Source organism: Crocuta crocuta, unplaced genomic scaffold (genome assembly GCF_008692635.1).
Source record: "Crocuta crocuta isolate KB4526 unplaced genomic scaffold, BGI_CrCroc_1.0 scaffold217, whole genome shotgun sequence".
NCBI classification, from domain to species: Eukaryota; Metazoa; Chordata; class Mammalia; order Carnivora; family Hyaenidae; genus Crocuta; species Crocuta crocuta.
Genome location: NW_027532208.1, coordinates 60,415 through 77,160, shown reverse-complemented (window position 1 = coordinate 77,160; position 16,746 = coordinate 60,415). Strand labels below are relative to the sequence as shown.

Genomic DNA, 16,746 nt, shown 5'->3' with positions numbered 1-16,746 from the left:
GGGCGGGGCTCGGCAACGGGGCTTTGGGGGTCGGGGGCTACAGGAGAAGGAGGAGGAGCGAGAGAGCGTGAGGGAGGATGCGGAGGCGGAGCAGGAGAGACGCGGCGGGGCGGAGAGGGTGGGGGAAGAGGATGAGGATCGCAGAGGAGGAGGACGGAGAAGCCGGAGCCGAGGACAAGCGTTCCCAGGAAGAGTTGCCCGGCCACCGTCGGAAGGAAGCTGATGGGGCAGAGGAGGGTGGGGAGGAGGAGGACGACGACGAAGAGATGGACCCTCAGACGATCGACAGCCTCATTGAGCTGTCCACCAAACTCCACCTGCCAGCGGACGACGTGGTCAGCATCATCGAAGAGGTGGAGGAGAAGCGGAAGCGGAAGAAGAACNACCACTACCACCACGCCCTGCAGCCTTCGCATCACTATCCCGGCCGGGAGGCCCAGGCGCGGCGCGCGCAGGAGGAGGCGGAGGCGGAGGAGCGCCGGATGCAGGAGCAGGAGGAGCTGGAGAATTACATCGAGCACGTGCTGCTCCGGCGCCCTTGACCTGCTCCGGTTCCGCCCCCGCGCGCCGGAGCCGCGCGCGCTGCCACCCCCCTCCGTGTTGCTCCTCTCCCTTTCTAGGTGTTTGCATGCCCCCCAGCCCCGCCCCTGGCCGCCGCCCGGCCCCGTCCCTACCCCCCGGTCGCCCCGCCCCCGGGCTGCGCCGGGACCTGTCAGACCGCTTCCGGGATTCGAAGCCCGAACTCCCCAAGTTCATTCAAGGGGGCTCCCGGGGCCACCCCAGGCGATTGGGTGGTTTGTGCGAATTCCCCTACCCCCACGGGCCTCTGTCCCCACTAGTCCCTCTCGGGAAGTCCCCGTCCAAAACCGGAAAAAGCTATTCCAGTTAATTGTGTGAAGAAGTGTCTGTCTCCTGCCCTTTGGGCCTCCCAGGAGCCACTCCACCCTCTCCAGTTCGCTGTGAATTTACCTATTCTTTCCCTTCTCTGTTGTAAATACCCCTCACGGAGGAAATAGTTTTGCTAAGAAATAAAAGTGACTATTTTATTAGGACTTTGTTATCCGTTATTCACCCGTCCCCTTGGGCCTTCGTGGTCCTTGCCAAGGGGCGGTGAGGGAAGCGCCAGCCACAACACCCTGTTCAACAGTGAGGGTAGTGGAACCACTTTCAACCATATTCAAGAGTAGAATATGGTAGGGGCACCTGGGTGGCCCAGTGGTTGGGCGTCTGACTTCGCCTCAGGTCATGATCTCACAGGCTAGTGGGTTCGAGCCCCGCGACGGGGCTCTGTGTTGAGGGGCTCTGTGTTGACGGCCAGCTCAGAGCCTAAGCCTGCTTCAGATTCTGTGTGTGTCTCTCTCTCTGACCCTCCCCTGCTCACGCTGTCTCTGTCTCTCAGAAATAAATAAAACATTTAAAATTTTTTTTAAAAAAAGAGTAGAATATGGTCCACATCTATCAAGAAAGCCCAAGTTCCACTTCCAGCTTGGGGGTGGCGGTGGAGGTTAAAGTCATTGATCCCCAGGGTGAGGCAGCTCCAGGCCACTTTTTTTTTTTTTTAATTTTTAATGTTTATTCACCCTTGAGAGACAGACAGAGCATGAGCTGGGGAGGGGCAGAGAGAGGGAGACATAGAGTCTGAAGCAGGCTCCAGGCTCTCAGCTGTCAGTATAGAGCCCAATGCTGGGATGCCGGGCTCCAACTCGTGGACCTTGACATCTAGACCTCAGCTGAAGTTGGACACAACCAACTGAGCCACCCAGGTGCCCCAGCTCCAGGCCACTTTGAAGGCTCTCCTCTCCATGATCCTCTGGCCACTTGGGCAGTACTGGCGGCTCCCCACAGTCCCTGTTCCACCTAGTCACCTCCCTTAACTGTCCCCTAAATTCCCTTCACAACAAACTGGGAGGAACAGCTTCCAGCTATAGAAACACCTTGCTTTTAGCCACTTCTCAACCCTTTGCAAAGCACACAGGGTTGGATACACCGATGAACTCCCGATTCCTCTCTCCAAATAAAACTAAACCAGCTGAGGGGAGCCTGGCTGACTCAGTCGGTTAAGTGTCTGACTCTTGACTTTGGCTCAGGTCATGATCTCATGGATGGTGAGATGGAGCCCCTAGTCGGGCTCTGCGCTGACAGCACTTAGCCTGTTTGGGATTCTCTCTCCCTGCCCTCCTCTCTGCCCCTTGCTCCAGTGCTCTCTCTCAAAATAAATAAACTTAAAAACTTAAAAAAAAAAAAGCCTAACTAAACCAGCTGAATGAAATCTTGCACAAAGAAACCTCAGAGGTGTGAAACCGTATGCCCAGGCATTGCTCCTCTCTGGCTGAAGGCAGCTCCAGAGCTGGAGATACCATGTTCAGATGAGAGGCATTGAGCTTACAAACCCATTTGGAATAGGGGCACCAGATAAAGTACAGGACACCCGGTTAAAATTTCATTTTGAATAAACAGCNGACAGTCCCAGTCCTGGGGAGGTGAAGAGGCAGTGTTCCCGTCCCCTCCTGACTGATCCCAGGAGCTTTTCCTTCTTTCACAGAGCCTAAGCAGTCAAAGTCCAGAAATGCTTTTCCTTTTATTTCAGAGGAAAGGAAATAAAGTCAGCCACTTCCCACACCCCACCCCTTAGCTCCTGCCTCACCCAGAACACGGAGTGAAGGAGGGACAGTTTCCCATAAAGCCTGCCCTTCCCTCAAAGCTCACTTCCCTCAAAGTGGCAAGGTTAGAAAAAAATTAACCATGTTGTCCCTCCCCTGGCACTGGACAGAGTCCCACTGCAGCCAAGGAGGAGGGAGGAGGAGGGCAGATGAGGGGAAAGGACTTCCCTCTCAAATCCACAGAACCCCCCGCCCCTGCCCCTGGCAGAGGCTGCCCTGGCTGGCTATGGGGCAGGGTGGAGGTAGGTTATGGGGCAGGGAGCAGAGAAGAACCCTGAAAACCTTTTCCCTTTAACCTGACATATTTATATATTTACAGTTTTAAGGGAAGGGAGCAAGTCTGGGGTAACATTAGTTCTTCAAAGGCAGGGAATGAAAGCCAAATAGCACCCCCATTTTGGTCACATTTGCCTACCTCCTAGCTCCTAAAACCTTCATTGGAGAAAGGGGAAACAGGAGATAGAGGTGGAGGGAGGGAACATTTGAGGGTCCTGAGCCCACAGCTCACTCCAAAAGAAGGTGAGGCAGCAGAAGAGGAGCAGCTGGGTCCCATCAAGAAAAGGAGGCGCCTGTGCCCTGCCTCTCCACCAGCTCCCCACATCTCCACGCGGCCCGGGCGAGGGCTATGCCAGACCCATCTCCTCCAGCACACTGCGAGGCGACTCATCCTCCTAAGACAGGGACGGACAGAGGGTGACGCAGAGACACCGGGAGAGGAGGATGGGGAATGAGGCAGAGGATAATGGGTGCAAGACAACACCACGAGTGGGGGATGCACAGAGAGACATGGGGAGGGGAGAGAGACATCAACATGAGCTCAAGGCTGGAACAACTGGGGACCCTTTGGGGGAGCTCCCCAGTCTCCAGGGACCAGCCCCTGGAGGCCAACCATGGCAAGGAAGGAGGTCCAGGTTGAGTCCACCACCACCCAGAAAATCCCCACCCAGAAGCTTGGTGAGCAGGGGGCGGGGTCTCAGTATCAGAGGGGGAAGGGTGTGAAGCTGGGAGGGGGGGGGGGGGGAGACCTGCTTTCTGAAGGCTGGGGGTGCCAGCAGGCTGGGTTCTTTTATTCAGAGTGGGGGCAGGGAGTAATAAGTTGGCATCAGGTCCCTGAGGGAAGGTGAACCAGACTGCAGAGAAATGAGTCATTAGGGTCTGAGCAGAGCACTAGTAACAGGGGTGGGTGGGTGTGTGCCAGGGCGTGTGTGTGTGTGTGTGTGTGTGTGTGTGTGTGTGAGAGAGAGAGAGAGAGAGAGAGAGAGAAGGGGAAATCAGAACAGTGAGGTGGCAAGTTCGATTCTGCTTCTTCTTCTACTGCAGAGATGAGCCCCCATCTCTCCCCCTCCTCAGAGCCAGCTCAGGCCAGCTTGCTTGTCATTGCAGATTCCGGTGACTCATCTCCCTGCACCAAGTCTCAGCGGTGGCACAGCAGAGAGGGGGCAGGCAGTGATGGGGTGAGGGCGGGGGCATCAGAGAGCAGGAGAACCCCCAGCCAGGCGCCCTCTACCCCACCCCCCGGGTCCCCACCACCCTTCGCTTCTGAGGAGCAGAGGTTTTTGTGTGTGTGTGTGTGTGTGTGTGTGTGTGTGTGTGTTAAAAAAAAATGGGGGAAGGAGAAGACAACAGGGGAAGGAAGAATCATGTGCCCCTTCTCCAATTCCCTGCGCAACCATAAATGCCTAGAGGAGTATGGGACATGGGACATTTAGCTGGGATGAGACACTTTGGGTCTCGGGAGAAGGAGGGAGAGTGGACCCCGGTGGGCCACCCCAAGCAGTCAGTGCTTGAGGGTGAGCTGGCCAACGGGGCACTGTGGAGGCCAGATGCCACAGGGAGGGGGGCCCCCTTGGTGGCAGGAAGGGGGAAGCCGTGGCTGGCAGGCCATGTATCCAGGGCAGGGAGGGCACCCTCTGCCATGGTACTCATCTTCCTCCTCACTGTCCCAGGCCCGTACCTCTTGCAGCAGGTCTGCCTGCTCAATGGCCTTCAGCACACTCTTCTTGGAGGTGTCCTGGACATCACCCCCCATCAGAAACTCATCCAAGATGAAGTAGGCCTTCTCAAAGTTGAAGATGATGTCCAGCTCGCACACCTGGGAGGATGGGGAGAAGGCAGGTTTGGGTGCCAAGGTGCATTCCCACCCCACTTGCACGCTGGCTGCCCACTTCTTTTCTTTCTTCTTTTTTTTTTCCTTTTTTAAATGTTTATTTGAGGCAGAGAGAGAAGGAGAGAATCTCAAGCAGGCTCCATGCTCAGTGACGAGCCCCATGTGGGGCTTGATCTCACAATCGAGAGACCTAAGCTGAAAACAAGAGTCAGGTGTTTAACTGACTGAGCCACCCAGGCATCCTGCCCACTTCTTTTCTCATGATGGCTCCACAGTCGTCTCTTCAGGACCACATCGCCTATTTCGGGCTCTTGCCCCAGGTCGATGACCTCCCCAACACCTAAGCCTTACTGTTCATTTGACTCTTCCTTCTTGACTGTGGTTCCTTGCTGCCTTCCCCTCAAAATCTGTGACATTGTTCCCACCAGGGGCCTGGCTAGTCTCCCTCCCTAGCCACTATGGGGCAGAAAAGGAGGGGATGCTGAATCATGGGTGGAAAGACTTGAGTTCCAAGCAGGGCTCTGCACCTAGGCAGCTAGATGGACATGTCATTTCATTTCTCCGAGCCTCAATTTTCTCTTCTGAAAATGGAGATGACAATATCTACTCGCAGGATAGAATAAGAAGCAAACACGGGAGCCTGAAAGCCCTTTGTAAACTGTTAAGTGGAATACAAACTATGGAGTTATTACTATTCCCCTACTAAGATCTGAGCTGACTGTCAATGCCCAGGCTATTCCCCAGATCAGTTAATTCAGAATTGCTGGGGGTGGGACCCAGACATCACTAATTAAAACAACAACAACAACAACAACTAAACCTCTCCAGGAAATTCCAATGCAAAGTCAAGGTCAGGAGCCACTGATAAAATCTGAACTTGGCCTCCTGTCCTTGTGGGAGAGGTCTGAGCTGAGCTCCACTTGATTAAGTGGCAGATTCTGGTCCACACCCCCTCCCTGGGCCGATTAAGGGATATGGCTAATAGGCTTAAGGCTTAAAAAGGGAAATTAATTACTGTTCTCACTGCTCCAATTTCACCTTGCCCAAATCTTCTAGGCAGAGCCTGGAAGGGTCCCAGGGTTTGTTAGGAAAAGAAGACTGCTGGGTGCGGAAAGGGTGGGTAGGGGCACTTACACTGCCGAAGTATTTGTCCAGGAGCTCCACATATCGGTGGATCAGCTCCAGCGTGATGAGCTCATTGTCTTGGCCCTCGATGGCGCAGCAGAAGTAGAGGCTGGCATATCTGTGGACAGGGGCACAGGCGGGGTAGCTGGAGGGCCTGCTGGGCCAGGCTTTCTGTTCTCAAACCTCCTATTTCTCCTCATTCCCAGCTCGGGGTCTGCGTCTTTATTGGACATAGGCAAGGTGGCCCCAGGGTATGCAAACAGCAACTCACTTGGCCTCATGGCAGTTCTCACAAACACAGGCAAAGACAGGCACACACACGCTTTCCCTCTTGCCCTCTGACCTGTTCAGTTTGACTCAGCAAAAACTTGAGCCAACTAATCCACCTGCTCAGAGAAGGACCTGGACAGGAGGTGTGTGTGGTGGAAAGGTGGTGCAGGATCTAGAAGTGCTGAATGAGGCTGCAAGGGACACGTGCAATGGAGAAGAGGGCCTTTGCGACAGAGGTGAAGTAGGCGTCAGGCTTGAGCAATGCAAGTGGGGAACAAGAATGCCTTCAAGGGAAGTTCAGAAAGTAAAGGAGGCTGAAATTCATCCTTGTCCTCCAGATGCCCTTACCTCCCAATCCTCCCTGACCCAAAGGGGTGCCTTATTTCTCAGCCATTTGAACCCACTGCCGGGCCCCAATCAAGAAAGGTCCAGACCAGTCTGAGAGTTGGTGGTGAGTCACCTCTTATAGACGACTTTAAGATCCCTCCACTCCAGGAAGCTGCACATCTTGGGCTTACGAGCCAGAACGACCTGCATGAGCTCCCGAACCATTTTCTTTCGCTCCTTGTCCGATGTGGCCAGGTACCATTTTTGCAGCCGCAGTTTCCCCTGTCGGCTGAACAGCAGCATGAATCGCATCTACGGGGAGGAGGCAGAGCCGAGGGTCAGAGATTCGGTTCTCTGAGTGTGTTTACTCCATAAACACAGCCACACATGCATCCCACACACGCATCTAACTCTTCCCTATTCATGGCTCCTGCCCGCTTTGAAAATCAGCCCTTGCCCTCAGCTCTGGGTATTCCCATCAGCAGGTGCCCTTCCTTCTGGAACATGTCAGCGCTTCTGAGTCTGCCATTTGGGTTCAAATCCGGGCTCTACTAGGTGAGTCATTTGCCTTGGGCAATTATTTCATGTCTCTGGGCCTCAGTTTCCTGGTCTGTAAGATGGATGTGATCAAAGTACCTTCCTGTTTAGAGGGATTAAATGAGCTGATATATGCAACTGTGCCTATCACATGGTAAGCACTGTAGCATATTAGGGGTTAGTTGTTGTTTTTTTTTCCCTTCACCTTCTGTTTCCTATATCTGTCTTCCAGAGGTCAGCAAAATGCCTAGTAAGGCGACAAGCAGCCCATAGCTGAAGTCAAAGAGAGGTCTGCTTTCTTTCATGGTCCCTCTATCCACCACCACGCTGAAATGGGGTATTTTGTCTCTCGAGAAGCTACCACAGTTCTCCACCCCATCCTAGCCATACGTTCTTGCCGATGTCCCCAGTGCACTGCCTTCAAATGCCAGTCATATGCCCAGGGGCATGGGGCCCCCAAATTCCACCCTCCTCTCTCCTCAGCCAACCAGGCATTTGACAGTCCTCCCTTTTTCTCCTTTTAGGGAGGATGCCTCCTACACCCCTCCAGACACCAGGTGACAATTTCCCTTTCAGTTCCTCAGTTAGGACACCGCCATCCAGGGTGGTTCCTGGAGCTTTGTGCAACAAAGTGCATGCTGAGTTGAGCGGGGAGGAGGGCAGATCCCTCACTACCCTGTGCACCCCCAGCTTCCCAGTTCCAGGGGGTCCAGTCTATATATCTTGGAGTTATCGCCTTGTCCCTGCAGTGCTCCTCTCCCTGGGCATTACCAGGGCTGGTATCTGTGGGTGTTTGAAACAACACTCTTTAGGGGTTTTGGTGGCGGGGAAGGGAAAACGCTGCTAGCGTGGTGGGAGGGCAACAGAGGGGCGCAAGCGAGCCCTACGCGTCTGAGATTGGAAGGCAGGGGAGCGGGAAGCCAGCAGGAAGACGGAAGGCCTGGGCTCCGGAAAGACTATGGGATGGGGGGGTGGGGGGAGCGCGGAGAGCCAAGAACACGGGAGCCAGGGATTCGAAGCTTGGGTTCTGGAGAGCAAGACCTCGAGCCCACTTGGCTTTCCCACCTCACCCCAGCCTGTAGGCGAGCAGGGAGATAAACCGAGGGAGGACGTCCACCCCTCGGACCCGGAAACTCTCCCCTCCCACACACGGCACTCCCCGCGAGCCGCCGCTCCTCTGGGCTGCATGGGAACAGAGGGTCTTGGTGCCCCGCCAACCCCGCCGCCTCCCTCCGCCAGCAGGGCCGAGCGCCCCTCTTCCTCAGGCGACNATGCCCCCCTCCCCTCCCCTTCTCCCTAAAGCCATTTCCAGCTGCTCTTCCTTCCGAGGCCGGCTCGCCCACCCGCCCAGGTAAGTGGGGCCTGTGAGGACCGGAGGAAGAGAGGGCGGCCCCCACAGAAGGCGGCCCCCAAGGACCCCCGCAGGTGCAACCCACGCCCCTCGGTTCCCCCTCCCCTCCCTCTCCACACAGCCTACCATCCTGCAGCCTCCGGCTCCGCGCGTCCCTCTTCGGCCACCGTACACGCCAGCTCCACTCCCTTTCTTATCCTTTCGCCTCCTTTCCTCCCTCTCGCTTGAAGCCCCGCCCCGTCCCGCCCGGCTCGGAGGCCCTTCGAGTCGCGTACTGCGCAGGCGCTAGCGCTGTTGGGCGCGCAGGCGGGGTTGGAGGCGGAGAAGCGGAAGCCATGGCAACCAGGTCCTCGTCTTCGGCTTTGAGTAGCTCTGTCGTCATGGTAACAAGGCTGTCTGGTAGGCTGGTTGGAGGATGGGGGGAGGAGGACAATGAGGTCCTCGCGCTTCTGCACCTTGAGGGGGAAAAAGGCGGGAAAGGGGGTGAGAGATGGAAGGGGCGACCGTTGGATTTTGTGAGGAAGCGGGGAGGACGAATGGAGGGGCTGGGGCGGTGGAGACGGGGCAGGGTGGGAACTGGATTTGGGATAGGAGCGATGACCTGGGGAAGGCTAGACAAAGTGTGGTGGTGGCGCTGACATGAGATAAGTATGGAGCCCAAAATCGATGTGGACTGAGAACCTGCAAGATGTAGCACTCTCTTAAAATGAGAAATGTATAGGTAATGAGACGGGAAATAAGAGAGAAAAGAAGGTGCTGATATTTAAGTGATGTGAAGAAAAGGGAGAGGGGAATGAATGAAAGCGAGAGGGGAAGAAACGTAGTGGATCTTACAAGGTGAGCATGGGTCGAAACTGAAGAGGGAAACCTGTAACCTAGACATAAGTTTAAAAATGAGGAGGCTGTGGATTGGAATATGCGCTTTTGGGCCGTCGATGTGTGTGTGTGTTCCTTCGCGGTCACTTAAAACAGTTCGGACATCAGGAGAGGAGAAAAATCTTAAATTTTGTCAAGTGGAAAATAACGTTTTTTATTTTGGGTAGCACTTGAAACAATTGTTGAGAAGGCCTCGCCTGTGTCCATTTTATGTTCTTGTTTTCTTACTCTTGGGTATGGAAGGAATATGCTATTGTTGCAAGATAGGGGGCCTGATGCACCTGGCATATAGTCTGGTCTCTGACTCTTACTGGATGTGCGATGGCAGGTGAGTCCTTTAAGCCAAGTTTCCTCATTTGAAAACGGAGGATGGCCATACCTGTCTTGCAAGATGGCTTTGAGGATGTGTAGAGAGTATCTGGCATACTGTCAACACCTGTTCATGGTGGCTCTGATTATTTCCTCCCACTCTCCACTTTTTTGTTCTACTCCTTTGTCTTCTTCCTTTTTTTCACTCCCCTTCCTCCTCTGCCTTCAGCTTGCCAATGACATACATGTTGGCTGAACTATCTTGGTATTATTTTTTTTAGGTCAAGAATAAGATCAATAAAGCAAGCTGTTGGAGGTAGGAAGGGTAAATCATTAGGGAGTGCAGAGAATGAAAGGGAATGTGTAAGAAGGGCAGAAGCCAAAAGGAATGAAAGAAATGTGCTCCTGGTGGGAAGAGGAGAAGGTTGTAGATAAGGAAGTAATGAGCCATGAGGCAAAGATGTAAAGCAGATAGCTGAGCAACAGCCCGTGGAAATTTGGAAGCTCTAGAGATGTGAACTCCTACACTCCTTGGAAAGCTGATACTTTCTAGAATTCTGTGTCTCAGTGTGGCATTGCCTCGCTGCAGAAAAGAGAAGATTCGTGAGAGAATTGTTAGAAATATGGGTTTTGCTCATGTAGAGTCCTAGACTTCAAGTGGTTTACATCACTTTGAAGACAGCAGACTGGATTTCTTCACTGTTAGCAAATGGTGAATGTAGCGAATCTATGAGTTAGTGGACCCAGTGTGGCTTGTGTCTGCAGAGGAGTTCAGATTTGAGGCCATGGGCAGCTGGGAGTCATTATGGTTACCTGAGCTGGTGGACAACTTGGTGAGGGCACTTTTAGGAGGGTTCATCTTATAATCATCCGGGGGACAACTTGGAAGAATAAATGGAAGCCTGGAAGATCATCTTTGGGAATCCAGGCACAAAGATGAAATGGAGAGTTACAGATTGGAGAGGTGCTTGTAATGGGCCAGTCAACTGCCGTTGATAACTCATCTAAGTAAAGGAGAAGGAGGAAGAGTCAAAGATAAGCCTGGAGGATTAGAGGGGAGGTTCACTTTCACAAGTGCAGATGTCGTTTGTATTGTCACCCTACAAACCATGTTGACACCTTCCTGAGCCTTCCCTCATCTTGTAGTGGTGGTTGGTGAGGTGGCCTGAAGCCTTTTCCTCTCTCTGAGTTTATGCTCTGTGTTTCTCCCTCTTGTGATGCCCTGTGCACCCATTTTTTGTATATTCTTTAAGTGGTACATAGTTCCCTGACGATGTTATTTGCAGTCATTTTTGTTTTTTTGCCTTCTCCTCCTCCTCGTCCTCCTTTGTTAACTGAGCAATCAGCACCTTACCATGTGCTGTTCCAAACGTTCAGACAATTAAAATACCTTCTGTGGTAGATGTGTGCCATTCTTTTTCACTTCCCAAGCTCTAGTCCCACTTCCTAGGGTTTGGGAATCCCACCTTATGAGTCTAGGGGGAGAGAGAACAATCTCCCAGTGAAACATTAGAAGGTTCCTGGGGCACCTGGGTGGCTCAGTTAGTCAAGTGTCCAACTTCAGCTCAGGTCATGATCTCATGGTTCATGAGTTCAAGCCCCACATCAGGCTCTGTGCTTACAGCTCAGAGCCTGTGACCTGCTTGGGATTCTGTTTCTCCCTGTCTCTCTCTGCCTCTCCCCTGCTTATACTCTCTCTCTCTCAAAAATAAATAAATAAACATTTAAAAAAAGAGAGAGAAGTTTCTTGATGTTCACTTTTGCAGCCTTCTTTGTGCCTACAGCATTGACATGTCTGCTGTACTTGGCCAGTCTGTGCATCTGTCAGGACTTTGGTCCAGGAAGGAATGAGGTGATGGAGGGGAAATAAGACTGTGGCAGAGGGGCAGAGGGCCAAAACCTAGGGTACCAGTACAGCCGAGCCCAGTGAAGGTGAGGGCAGGGGCACCAGTGTGTGATTTGGGGCACTGCCTCTAGTGCGAGACCTCCCTCTGGTTCTCTGGCCCTTCTGACGATTCCCTGAGCTCCCCAGTTTCCATTGGTGCTTCCCTTAGCTAGAGTTGGTTTCTACCCCTGGTAATTAACAACCTTGACTGGTACATTTGGTAGGCATACCGTGTTGTCCGTTGACTGGACATGTGACTTGGCCTTGTCTCTTCAGCTGGATTGGAAGCTCTTTCAGGGATGGTATCTTTTTTACATTTATTTATTTATTTATTTATTTATTTATTTATTTATTTTGAGAGAAAGAAAGAGCATGGGCAGGGGAGGGCCAGAGAGAGGGAGGAGGGAGAGAGAATCCCAAGCAGGCTCTATGTTGTCAGTACGGAGCCCGATGTGGGGTTCAAACCTATGAACTGTGAGATCATGACCTGAGGCAAAATCAAGAGTCAGATGTTTAACCGACTGACCCCCCAGGTGCTCCGTTCAGGGATGGTATCTTATTCATCTTCTGTTTCTTCACAGCATCAAACATAGTGCTGATCACCTTCAATTATGATCGGTATCCATGGTTATCAAGTCTAGACATTTAAATCTTCTAGTCCAAAATATTCTAAACTCGAATTTTGCATATAGTGGTGGCATATTCAATATGTATTACTTCTGCCAGAGGATGAACTGTCTTCTTTCACTGCTTCTCCTGTGTCCGGCACAGTGCCTGACATATGGCAACAGGTACCCAGCATTGGTTGAATAAGTGTCTACTGGAGCCCTCATTTGAAAATCTCAGTGTCATCTCAAACTTCACTTGCTAAAACCTTCACCTCCCTTGAAACCATCCCATCTTTCGGTTTCCCACCATGGTCAGTGTCACTGCCTTTTCCTAGGCTTGCAGACTCTACGCCTGGGACATGAAGGATAACAAGAAAGCCTGGCTTATTCAAGGGACATAGTCCAGACTTGCCTGACTAGATCAGGAGAGGGGGAGAGTTGACGGGTTGGGTTATCAGAGGAGGAAGGCAACAGTCTCAAGGTGACTTGGGACTTCCTCCTCAGGTGTGTCCCTTGAACATGCCTTGCTATTATTCTTCCTTTGTTATTTTGTGCACACTGTTTTCTGAAATGCCTTTCCATTCCTGCCCCACAGACCCAAATCCGTCTTCTCTATTTTGTATGTGAGCCTCACGCTGTAGTGTAGGCTATAGTGATCATTTTGACAGTGTTCCCTCCAGCCCTTTTTTGTAACAACTCACATAGCATTTCAAGCTGTTTGGTGTCTATTCTCCTTAGGTACTGGATAGTAAGAAAGATCACTTACACTTTGCAAAAGTACTTCAGAGCACCCCGTAGCAAGTTAAGCTGTTAAATAAATTTGATTGAATGGGGTTCAAACTTGGGAAGATGTTGGCAGAAGCCACAGCTGCTTTGCTTCAAGAAGAGCTTTCCACTGGAGTCAAAGCGACACCTGGTGGCTAGGGAATAAAAGGCCATGTGGCAATAGGACGCCAGTTGTGCAGGCTGAAAGGCAGAGGTGTGAGCGCAGGACCTGCTGGTAACTGGCACATGAGACCCCTGCTCACGAACGCGGCAGAGAGAGGCAGCACAGTGTCCCTAGGAGCCCAGAGGTGCCTGGGGTTGTTGTGGAATAATAATAATGACAGTGGCCAGCTTCTCAACCCCTCTGTGCCTTAGTTTCCTCACCTCTACACAAGTAGTTTTGCTAGTCTCACCCCAAAACTTGCTTGAGGAACCACCTCCAAGAAAGCGGCTTGGAAAACAGATGGTGCCTCCTTGACAAGTTTCACTCTGATGGAATATTTTTTACCATTGAGGGATTTACAGAATGAGTCATACCCCTTGCCCACACGTGGGCAGATAAATAATCCTCCTGCATGAGGCTTATGAGAAATGTAATGATGGCTGGAAGCAGATCTTTTTGGTTTTTCATTTCTAAAGAAATAGAGGAAGAGAGATTTGGGAGGGTAAGGAGGGGGCCCGGGCAAAGTCAAGCAGGGCTGGGCAGGCTTTCCACTGTGAGGCTGCGTCGTCATCTCTGTCCTCAAAATATCCAAGAAAAGCAGAGGGCACCGCTAAATGGGGCACTTCCTGGAGCAAACTCTCTCTGCGGGGGTGAGGCCTTCTGATGAACCCTTTTCTTCTGAGACTTCTCAGCATGTATGGATGGTTTCTGAATTGTCCACTGTCAAATCAGGCTAACTTGTTCTGCTTTTTGAGCCTCTTGCAGTTTCTTTTTTCTTTTTTTCTTTTTTAATATTTTCTTTATTTTTTGAGAGAGAGATAGAGACAGCATGAGCAGGGGAGGGTCAGAGAGAGAGGGAGACACAGAATCCGAAGCAGGCTCCAGGCTCTGAGCTAGCTGTTAGCAGAGTCCGACGCGGGGCTGGAACCACGAACCGGGAGATCATAACCTGAGCTGAAGTCGGATGCCTAACCGACTGAGCCACCCAGGCGCCCCGAGGCTCTTGCAGTTTCTAAGCAAATCTGTTACAGATGGGTAAATCCTCAACAGCCAGCCCAGTGCCTGGAATTGATCATATTTGTGGGATGTAAGGAGGACACAAGATCTATCTGGGTCCCGGTACCCCTGAATTCTTGGACCATTGCCTTCACGACCCCAGCTACCCACTACAAGCCCAAATGGAGACCCATGTGAGAGGAAGGAAGTATTCTTGCAGGAAGAGGAATACTTTAATGCCACCTGAAGTTTTGGCTACAAATCTCAGTGATCTTGTGAACTGGACCAGGTCACTTTTAGTCTGGGTAGCTCTGGTCTGAGCCAGGTAGAAGCAGGCCAAGCTGCAACTATGGCCCTTTGTCTCTAGTCCAATGACCATACCTTAGTCCTACAGGGGTTGCCAGAGAATTGGAAAGGGAAGAGGAATCACTCACTGAGGTTGAGAGCATTGCTCTAAAGCCTAGAATAGCTTTAGTGGGCTGTACATTCTGCTCTCCTTTCCTCTGGGTCTTGCTCTGGTTCCCATTTCCTCCCTCCCTCCCTTCCTTCCTCCCTCTTTTTCTTCCTTCCTTCCTTCCTTCCTTCCTTCCTTCCTTCCTTCCTTCCTTCTTTCCTTCCTTCCTTCCTTCCATTACATTTGAAATTTTAATTCCAGTATAGTTAATCCATTGCCTTTCTAAGGAGAGAGGAGGACTTACCTTCTAGGTTTGATTGGGCTTTGGGGCCCCTCTTACTATATAGACCCTCATGGGGGAAGAGAGCCTGAAAAAAAGATGAATCCAAAGAGATGAATCCATAAAGAGAAGGTGCCAGACATCCACATCCACTTGGAGCATTATAGCACCCCATGTTGGAGGCTTCCAACAAGGTCCCTTACTGTCCCTCAAGAGGGACACAGGAATGGCAGAGGCAGTGAGAAGACCTTTAGCAAATGTTGGCTGATTGAGGGGTGAGTAGATGAACGGATACCCTTTCTGAACTTATAATCTAAAATTGCTCCAAGGAAGTCTAACACAATTTAGAGAAAATTATAAAATGAAGGTTCCTTTATAGTTCAAGGCCTCAAATCTATCTTTATCCATGGCAGTGAGCTTATTTAAGCTTGAGAAAAGGTAAGATTCTAACCAGGCAGAATGATCACTTTTGGCTGTTTTGTGTCATTTGAAAACGTTCACATTACCAGGGTCCCACAACCATAGAGTTGCGAGGTTCTTCAAAGATACTTAGTCCCACTGCTAGAAAGTTATCCTATGGACACACGAGCACACGGGCACCGGGATAAATGTGCGAGGGTGTCCATCTCAGCATTTTGGTGACAACAATGGCAATTTAAAAAGCCATGAAGCAACTAAAATCCTATAAAAGGAATTCTAGTGCATCTATATATGCAACTGGTAAAAAGAACAAGGGACAGGTGTGTAGAATGTGAAGCAAGCCACAGTATTGTGTGTGTGCGTGTGTATGGTGTGTGCGTGTGAGAGAGAGAGAGAGAGAGAGAGATGATCTTATCTGTGTGAAAGTAAAGAATATTTTAAATATGCTTGCAAGGGGCGCCTGGTTGGTTCAGTTAAGCGTCTGATTCTCAGTTTCAACTCAGGTCATGATCCCACAATCTGTGAGTTCGAGCCCTGCATCAGGCTCTGTGCTGGCAGTGCAGAGCCTGCTTGAAATTCTCTTTCTCTCTCCCGCTTTCTCTGCCCCTCTCCCACTCCCACTGTCTCTGTCTCTCTCAAAATAAATAAATTTTTAAAAAATAAATTAAATTTAGATTAAAATACACATTTAAAAAGTATACCCTGACTGCGGAAACATCACCACTGAGCTGTCCTTAAACACTTCTAGTGATGGAGAATTCGCTGCCTGTTAACTGTCTGGCAGCATTTTGACCATGAGGCCCCGGAAGATAATTAGTTCCTATTAAGACAAGACCTAGGTTTCCAGGGGGCTGGATCTATCGATCCTATCTTTAGGGTTCTGAGGCTGGACAGCATACAATTTCGAGAACTAGTTCTAGGTATTTTTTTCAGTTTAAAAGATTATTTTTTGAATATATGAACAGAAGCTACTCGGGGGAAATATGTTGTCTGGCAAGAGCCCACAAGAGACCAGAGGAAGAGAGTAAAAGACTTTTCAGGATGCCATTTTAAGGAGGATATTAAGAGTCTGTGTAATAAAAGAGCCTTGTTTTCAAAGGGACGTGATCTGTAGATGGGGATGGTGAGGGTAAGGCACACTCAGAGTTAAAGAGCATACATGAATAGGAGCACTGTTACACACCAGGAAGACAAAATCTTGGTAAATGCCAAGGAGAGAGGAATGGTGTGGACTGGACCCATGGGGCATGTCATGTGAAGGAAACAGACTCTGTCTGGGTTTTGAGAAGTGGGGAGTGGGGTAAGCACAGGGGTGGGGGCATTTGGCGGGGAAGGAGATGGCGTGAACAGAGGTGGGAACTCCCAGAGATAGTGAGCATGAGCAGGCCTGTCAGGGAAGGTGTCAGGTGGCTGGTGTTTGGGGGACCCCTCTTTCCTTTCTGAGGGTGGCACCCACGGGGGGCTTAGGGGGAGTTATGCCCTGCACACTACATCCCTTGGTCTTGTGCAGCCCTGGCGGTCAACCCTGTGGACTTGCCCGTGGCAGGTCTTCGTGCCTTGGGCTTGTGGGCGTGTGTTTCATCAAGATCCCCTTAACCGGAGAAGGGCTGTGAGCTGATGGGATTTTGATTTTGTACTGTGCGAAATGTTGGAAATAAAGGCAGGAACTCTTT

The 16,746-nt window shown here is 51.2% G+C and overlaps 2 protein-coding genes across 2 annotated transcripts in view; one reads left to right on the top strand and one right to left on the bottom strand.

Moving 5' to 3' along the window:
• The window catches only part of VGF (VGF nerve growth factor inducible), a 2,776-nt gene extending 1,730 nt beyond the window's left edge, over window positions 1-1,046 (top strand). The window contains 2 exon segments of the mRNA XM_077777842.1: window positions 1-138; window positions 140-1,046. The exon segment at window positions 1-138 is cut by the window's left edge and continues 1,054 nt beyond it. Coding sequence (XP_077633968.1) covers window positions 1-138; window positions 140-542 — 541 coding nt within the window. The 3' untranslated portion in view covers window positions 543-1,046.
• A 1,513-nt stretch (window positions 1,047-2,559) lies between these two features.
• AP1S1 (adaptor related protein complex 1 subunit sigma 1) lies at window positions 2,560-8,595 on the bottom strand. Its single transcript, XM_077777811.1, has 5 exons — window positions 8,504-8,595; window positions 6,623-6,801; window positions 5,902-6,010; window positions 4,615-4,752; window positions 2,560-3,331 (listed from the first exon to the last, which is right to left on the bottom strand). The coding sequence occupies exons 1-5, from the start codon at window positions 8,504-8,506 to the stop codon at window positions 3,284-3,286; spliced, it is 477 nt and encodes a 158-aa protein (XP_077633937.1). The 5' UTR covers window positions 8,507-8,595; the 3' UTR covers window positions 2,560-3,283.
• Between the last annotated feature and the right edge of the window lie 8,151 nt (window positions 8,596-16,746).

What these genes read in the sequence shown, in the direction of transcription:
- AP1S1 (XM_077777811.1), bottom strand. An exon ending in CTTAAAGTCGTCTATAAGAG is followed by an intron (nt 6,011 to 6,622) that starts GTGACTCACCAC and finishes CCCTGTCCACAG; the next exon opens with ATATGCCAGCCTCTACTTCT. An exon ending in AGGCAGACCTGCTGCAAGAG is followed by an intron (nt 3,332 to 4,614) that starts GTACGGGCCTGG and finishes TCCCTGTCTTAG; the next exon opens with GAGGATGAGTCGCCTCGCAG.